At 32.6% G+C, this 7,935-nt stretch overlaps 1 protein-coding gene across 1 annotated transcript; it reads left to right on the forward strand.

Moving 5' to 3' along the window:
* Positions 1-4,379: 4,379 nt before the first annotated feature.
* LOC107952361 (G-type lectin S-receptor-like serine/threonine-protein kinase SD1-1) lies at positions 4,380-7,734 on the forward strand. Its single transcript, XM_041075846.1, has 7 exons — positions 4,380-5,800; positions 5,884-6,015; positions 6,156-6,277; positions 6,372-6,582; positions 6,677-6,914; positions 6,993-7,143; positions 7,229-7,734. Exons 1-7 carry the CDS (start codon positions 4,519-4,521, stop codon positions 7,535-7,537), a joined length of 2,445 nt encoding a protein of 814 aa, XP_040931780.1. The 5' UTR covers positions 4,380-4,518; the 3' UTR covers positions 7,538-7,734.
* Positions 7,735-7,935: the final 201 nt, after the last annotated feature.

Consider the following 7,935-nt stretch of genomic DNA (forward strand, 5'->3'; position numbering starts at 1 on the left):
CTGTAAAAATTCAGGTCATTACACTTTTAATTGAGAAAAGGCTAATGTCATTTTTTGGGATGGAGAAAGGGACTCAATCTATTTTTTTATTTATGAACTAATTTCATTTGGATCTTGTACACCCGGAAGGGATGCATTTTTGGAGGATTTTGATGAGGATGACAATCTCTCTTTTTCTTCTTCAAGGAAAATTCCATACCATGACTTATTTGGTTTTGAGGAAATTTGAGTTTTTGTGAATGGTTCCTCTATTTTTCCTTTTCCTTTTCCTTTTCCTTTGTCTCTGAGTTTGGTCGGCATTTTTGAATAAACTCTCTAGTGAGAAAATCAAGCAAAGAATTATTTCTCCTTTGATGTATTCAATATCAAAATCAAATGTGCCCAAAATTGCTTGTCATCTTGCAAATATCTGTTTTGAGGCAATATTTTAACATCTTTTTGTAAAACCTCTTTTGTTGATTTGCAATAAATTCATAAAAGAGATTTTTGATTTACTAAATCACTTTGAAATTTTATAATGCATAAAACAACTGATAAAATTTCTTTTTCTAATAGTACTATAATTTTGATGAGTTGGATTCCAATGTCTAGAGGTAAACTAGACTATTTGCTCTTTTCCTCCCTTAACTTGTTTCAGGATCCTACCATACCCTATTTTAGAAGCATCTGTTTTTTTTATCTTGGGGGCATTTTAGATAAGCTAAATGTAAACAAGAAAGTTTAGTAATTTGTTTTTCATTTGGGTGTGGTCATTTGTCCACTGTTATGGATTCTTTTTGATCTATCATATAAAGGCTTACACTAATATATTATTCGAATAGTAAAATTCAACTCAACTCAAACTCGAAACTTGAATTACTTATTTGAGTTGATTCAAAAAAATTAAATAACTCGATTTGATTAACTCAAAATTAAATTTTTATTTTTATTTTTCGAATCGAATCAAGCTTTGCTCAACCCTACAAAGAATCAAATAGCAAAAAAATTTCGGAGTGTACATATTTGACCTCGCCTATCTAACACAATCTTCTTGAATAGAACCAAGCTTAAAGTTATTCAAAACTTGTTGAAAAGATAATCACTAGCCACGCTCCCAATCAAATGTATCTTTTCTAAGTGAAATGAGTTGGTGTGTGGGAATAAAAATAAACTTATGAGAAATTAACGAAGGCTTTAATGAGTGTATCAATGCCACTTTCTTTATGGTTCTATTTACCCTCACCTATATTATAGTGTGCAAAAGAATTACTGACAAACAAACCTTAAGGATACAATGAAACCCAATGATTGTCTACGTTTTGCACTGAGAGAAACAATTCACTGAGCATTGAAAGGAGCACAACAAATATATCAATTTCTATAAAGAATTTTTGGAGTAATTCTTTATAGATCAATTTAGGAATATAAAAGATGGTGGAAGAATAAAAAGAAATTTTATTTCTATATTATTTTTGGGTGTGTCATACAAATGAAATTTCACTACTATTTATAGGAAGTCTCATGTCTCTTCATAAGAACATAATTACCCAAATGGATAATAATATCTTTAATAATAAATATAATTATTAAATAGATATATACTTGAATAAATATGACTATTTGTTATTATCAAGTGACATAATTTTTTAATTTAAGAGACGTAACTCATTAGTATAAATAGTGACAACTTTTGATTAATAACCAAATAACGTAACTTTTAATTACTTATAACTTTCTATTTGTAACTATTAAAATACAATATATATATATTTAAGATATTTTAATAGAATATACCATTACCAATACCAATTCCATTGATCGTTGATCCAAAATTTGAACTCGACAACCTTTCCATCTTTCCTTTCAGATAAAGCAAAGATCCCAGGGAATATAAATTTTAATGTTGAGTTCTTTCTTCTCTAATGTTCCCTACCCACATATCGGTCCAAAAGTTCACAATAGAACCATCTCCTAATTGATCACAAATATTAGCAAGAAAGCATCCTCCAAACTGATTCTAATTAGACGATGATCAAGTGTCCCACCAAACCCAAGATTTATGTCGAGATGCCAGATTTGTAGGGAGGAGATTATTAGCCCAATTTTCATACTAGGTGTTAATCACCTGTTTACAAAGACCAATTCTTTCTATGCCAAACCTCCACAAAAAAATTGAAAATCGCCCATTAAAATTTTCAAAATAAATTATTTTATATAAAATAAATGAATCTCTATCTTCTAATAAAAACCTCACAAAAATACTTTCAAGTGAATTTGCCTAATTTGGTAAAAATTCTCCTTTCTTTTCAAATTTTATTGATTAATATTTAGAAATTTTAGAATTTAGAATTTAGAATTTTCTTATGATAGTTTATAATCTATATGCAAGATTTAGTTTATTTATTAAATGATTTTGGGATATTTAAAATTACTTACATCTTAATTAGGTAATTGTTTTTAAAGGTTAACTAATACAAATCCTTCAAAAAATTAAGATTGATTGTATTTATATAATCTTAATTTCTTAAATATTGATTAAAAATGTAGCGTTCTTATTTAAAATTTGTTGTTGATAGCGTGATTATTGTGAATCTTGTGTTTGAAAAAAATATACACTTCAATTTTTTTTTTGTGAAAGAAAATTATTAGTTGTTTGTTAGTTTCATAAAAACCTTTGTGTTTATGATTTAGATTTATTTGTTTTAAATATTTAACAAGAATGAAAAATATTTTAAAAGAATGTTTACTAGTAAAATAAAGGAAGAGCAACAAGAAAAAAGTGAGCAAACCAATTTGAAAAAAAAATTAAAAGAGTCAAATTGAATTTAGCATTTCAAGCCTTTTGGTCAATCCGAGCAAGTACCTTTTCTTATAGTTATTGTTTCAATAATTTTGTAATTATTTTACATTTAATTATATACATTCGATTTATCAAAAGTTAATATTATGTATTAATTTCTTTGAGTTTTATAAACGTATTAATTTTTAATAAACCAATGGACACTGCTTTATCCAACAAAAGGCTAAGAGCCTCCGCCACCAAATTGAAAAGCAAGGGGGAGAGTTGACAACCTTGCTTAAGTCCTCGATTGATAGACAATCAATAGGTGGGAGAACCATTAACTAAAATATAAACGGAAGCTGTTGATATGCACGTGTAAATCCTTGATCACCAACGCGCCCCGAAGCCCATTATTTGCATAACAAAGTCCAAAAAGGCCCAATCAATTGTGTTGTAGGCCTCGTTGAAGCACCCAGAAAAGCAACTAATTGATGCATTAGTGGCTCATTAAAAGTAAAAAACTAATAGTTTTTATCATTTTAATTTTTATTTTTTTTAAGTTAAAATTTGATCTTATATATTTTAAAAAGAGTCAAATTATTATTATTTTAACTAAATTACTTTCTAAACCATTAAAATTTTAAATATGATAATCTGCATAGCAATTTACATGTATTTAATACTACTTTTTTATATTTTTTATGAACTATTTATATATAATTTTTATTTTTTTGAATCTTTTGTAATTTTATAATTATTTCATAAAGTACACATAAATTACTATATAGGTTACCACATCAACATCATTAAAAAGTTAATATTTTAATAAATATTTTTATTAAAAAAATATGATTTGACTTCTTTTAAAAAATAAGAGTTAATTTAATTTAAAAAAATAAAAATTAAATTGATAGAAAAAATATAAACATTAAAAGATAAAATTATCATTATATTTTTTCTGAAAAAAATGCAAGGGTTAATAATCAATTAAATGCTTGTCCTATTGGAAAACAGGGGTAGACCCTAGATGTTACTGTTGGACCTGACAGGCCAACTAATGGCATTAAATTTGCTGTCAAAGTGGAGAGAAGGTGAAGGATTTGATCAATTCAATTGAAAATTTATAATTACATAGAAAGTGGAGTTGATAATTTGACAATTCTTAGGAACATTTAACAATGAGATATTAGTCGCAAAAGCATATGCCTGTACAAGCTCCGACGCATCAAGGGTTCTAGATACCTTAAAAAAGAAAACTGGGTAACTTTTTAAAGTTAATGTATAGTTGAAAGCAATTATTGTAATGAAATAGGTACAAATCTGCATTATAATCCATTTAAGAGTAAATGTTATTTGCCTTGCAATTTTCTTTATATGCCTGCAGTTGTCAAGATTGAAGTTTGTTTGAGAGCCCATTTGCATCAATGTGTTTTTGGATAAGCTTAGACATTATAGTTAAATGGAAAGGTGGTTATTTTATATCAGCATCATGCATTAATTTTTCATTAAATGCATGAAAAAGTTGATCAAGTCTACGTTGATTCCATGTGGGAGCCTGGTAGGCTAATTAACACTGATTTGTATAAGTGGATTGAGATATTTATTAAATGCTTGGCACTCTTCAGAAAATAGAATTTGCATTGAATCTTCATTGAACTACTAAAATTATTAAGGTCTGCTTTAAGCTCTCGGGCTGATAAATGCAGCTTATTCTCTTTTTTTTTTTTTTTAAGATATCAGTAGTTTCATATTGAATTATGGAGAGAAAATCAACTGAAGGTTTTGGAAGGTGTTTTTTGTTGGCTTATATGCTAGTATTTGTCTTGGCAGCCTCTGCTGCAACAGATAATATTACTCCAGGCCGATCTATCAGAGATGGGGAAGCTCTAGTTTCAAGTGACGAAACTTTTGAATTGGGATTCTTCAGTAGCCCAGTTAATTCAACAACACGTTACCTAGGAATATGGTACAAAGTTTCTCCTGAGACTGTCGTTTGGATAGCCAACCGCGAGGCTCCTCTTCTCGATCATTTCGGAGTTTTAAATGTCACTAAGGAAGGTAGTATTATTCTCCAGGATAAGAAAACTGGCATTATATGGTCATCCAATAGAACAAGAACTGCTGAAAATCCAGTTCTGCAGCTCTTGGACTCTGGAAATCTTGTCGTAAAAGATGGAAACGACAGCGGCTCGGCAAACTTATTATGGCAAAGCTTTGATTATCCTTGTGATACCTTACTGCCAGGGATGAAGCTTGGGAAGAGTTTCATTACAGGAATGAACTGGTCTCTATCATCTTGGAAGGGCCTCAATGATCCTGCCCCAGGCCGGTTTTCGGCCTTGATAGAACCCGAGGGGTTTCCCCAGCTAGTTGTGAGAAATGGAAGTGCAATCTTTTACAGAGGAGGGTCATGGAATGGGGAAAGGTTTACGGGGACTCCTGATCTAAAACAGGTTGAATCATCTAACCTATTCAAGTTTACATTTGAGTTGAATAAGAATGAGGTGTACTACAGAGGTGAGCCCTATCCTTCATTGATTTCAAGGTTAGTTGTGAATCAATCAGGCTTTTTGCGGCGCCTAGTGAGAACGAAACAATCGCAATCTTGGATTGAGATCTATTTTGCTCCTCTCGATGAATGCGACCATTATGCTGTATGTGGTCCATATGCTAGCTGCAGCACCAACAACTGTGCTTGTTTGGATGGATTTGAACCAAAGTACCCTACAGAGTGGGATCATTCAAAATGGTCTGGCGGATGCGTTCGAAAGACTGAATTGGCTTGTCAAAATTCTGTCTTTACGAAGTATAATGGGTTGAAATTACCTGACACATCGAATTCTTCTTTTGATGCAAGCATGAGCCTTAAGGAATGCCAAGAGAAGTGTTCAAAGAACTGCTCTTGCATCGCCTATGCAAATTCAGATATCAGAAATGGAGGTAATGGATGCTTGCTGTGGTTCGGTGACCTTATTGATATGAGAATATACCCTGACGGTGGGCAAGATCTCTACGTACGGATGGCCAATTCAACATTAGGTATCATCTCGAATTTAAACCGATTATTTTTTATCATAACCGTTCGAGAAGCTAATTGTTCAGTTACAATTCTGATGTTTCAGGTCACCTCGTTGCAAGCAAAAACTTGAGTAAAAACAAGATAGTAGCCATTATTGTAATCGCGGTCATATTAGTTGGACTGATTTTGGGAGGATTAATTTTCTTCTTGAGATGGAAGAAACTCAGAAAGCAAGGTAAGTAACTAAGTTTAGGAACTAATGTCTATCAATTACGAGAAATGAAGCTCTATTGATGTTTGATACGTATTTATTATTATTTGATCATTTGGTTTTGATAGTAGAGATTTTTACTTCAATTTGATTAATGTATAAAGCTGAAGGTGGAAAGGATGACATGGAGTTACCGGTATTTGATTTAAGCACCATTGTGAAAGCCACTGATAACTTCTCCGATGATAATAAGCTAGGACAAGGTGGTTTTGGACCTGTTTACAAGGTAAATTTAAGAAAATATACCCAGATGAGCTATCCCTTTTTTTTGGGGAATGAGGAAAATGTGAATGTTAAGCCTTTCAAATGATGATTTCCAGGGTACCTTGCCTGAAGGGCAAGAAATAGCAGTGAAGAGACTTTCAAAAAGTTCTGGACAAGGATTGGAAGAGTTTAAAAACGAAGTCGGATTGATTGCTAAGCTTCAGCATCGCAACCTTGTGAGGCTTCTCGGTTGTAGCATTCCAGGAGATGAAAAGATGTTGATCTACGAGTACATGCCCAACAAAAGCTTGGATTACTTTATTTTCGGTTTGATCCTCGAACCACATTTTTTCTGAAATACTTTCTCTGAGGATTTAATCAGTCGAAGCACTAATGTTTATTTTGATGAGACAATAATCAGATCAAACAAAAAGCGAATTACTAGACTGGAGAAGGCGAATGCACATCATCGATGGGATTGCCCGAGGACTTCTTTATCTTCATCAAGACTCTAGACTAAGGATTATACATAGAGATCTCAAAGCCAGCAATGTGTTACTAGACAGTGATATGTGCCCCAAAATTTCAGACTTTGGCATGGCAAGAACAATTTGGGGTGATCAAACTGAGGCAAACACTAACAAAATCGTTGGAACTTAGTATGTAGTGTAAACATACTCTAACTTGAACCAAATGCCTAATTGTGTTATAACTTTCTTCTTCATCTCAATTTTCAGTGGTTATATGCCTCCTGAGTACGCTGTAGATGGACTATTTTCGATAAAATCCGATGTATTTAGCTTTGGTGTGTTAGTACTCGAGATAGTTAGCGGGAAAAAGAACAGAGGATTCTTCCGTCCAGAACACAGCCATAACCTTGTTGGGCATGTAAGAAGGAAGAACAAAACATTATTAATTACTATTCTTACTGTTAAACAATAGATACTTGACATGTTGGTTCTAATGTTTCCAGGCATGGAAACTGTGGATGGAAGAGAAGCCATTGCAGCTAATTGAAAGTAACTTGGGAGATTGTTTTGTGGTATCTGAAGTTCTAAGATGCATTCATGTGGGTCTTTTGTGTGTTCAAAAACGACCAGAGGATAGACCGAGCATGTCATCCGTAGTTCTAATGTTAGGTAGTGAGAATCCATTATCTCAACCGAAACAGCCTGGGTTTTTCACCGAAAGGAGTCTGCCTGAATCGGATTCTCACTCATCAACCCACCATGAACCAGCTTCTAGCAATGGAGTTACCATTTCATTGTTAGAGGCGCGATAGAAAGCATGAATAGCGTTAACATCCTATGCTGTAATTATTTACCTTTTGTATTAAGAGCTATAATGCTCTCTGTATGACTTACCGTGCTAGCAAGCAGGTAGGTTTGTATGTATACAAGCAAATAGCACGTGATGGGTTGAAGATAAGGAATTTTCATGGCAATAATGAGCTAAAAAGTTGGAAACTAGTTCTGTTGACATCTGCTCATCTCGTTCTATAAAATCACCAATAGTAGTTAAGCGTTTAATAGTTAATAGAGTTAGATTATTGTCTCATAATAGTTTGATTAGGGCCTTACTAAGAGGTAACTAGGTTCCTGGATGTCTCCCCTGAGCCATCCTATGTGGGAGGATTTCGATGTCTCCCCCTCAAGCCTAAAATACTCACAGCAATTAAAT

This window comes from Gossypium hirsutum, chromosome A01, assembly GCF_007990345.1.
Source record: "Gossypium hirsutum isolate 1008001.06 chromosome A01, Gossypium_hirsutum_v2.1, whole genome shotgun sequence".
NCBI classification, from domain to species: domain Eukaryota; kingdom Viridiplantae; phylum Streptophyta; class Magnoliopsida; order Malvales; family Malvaceae; genus Gossypium; species Gossypium hirsutum.

Coding starts and splice junctions, on each gene's coding strand:
- LOC107952361 (XM_041075846.1), top strand. CDS start 4,519: ATGGAGAGAAAATCAACTGAAGGTTTTGGAAGGTGTTTTTTGTTGGCT. Junction 5,801..5,883: donor GATGGCCAATTCAACATTAG/GTATCATCTCGA, acceptor CTGATGTTTCAG/GTCACCTCGTTGCAAGCAAA. Junction 6,583..6,676: donor CTTGGATTACTTTATTTTCG/GTTTGATCCTCG, acceptor GACAATAATCAG/ATCAAACAAAAAGCGAATTA.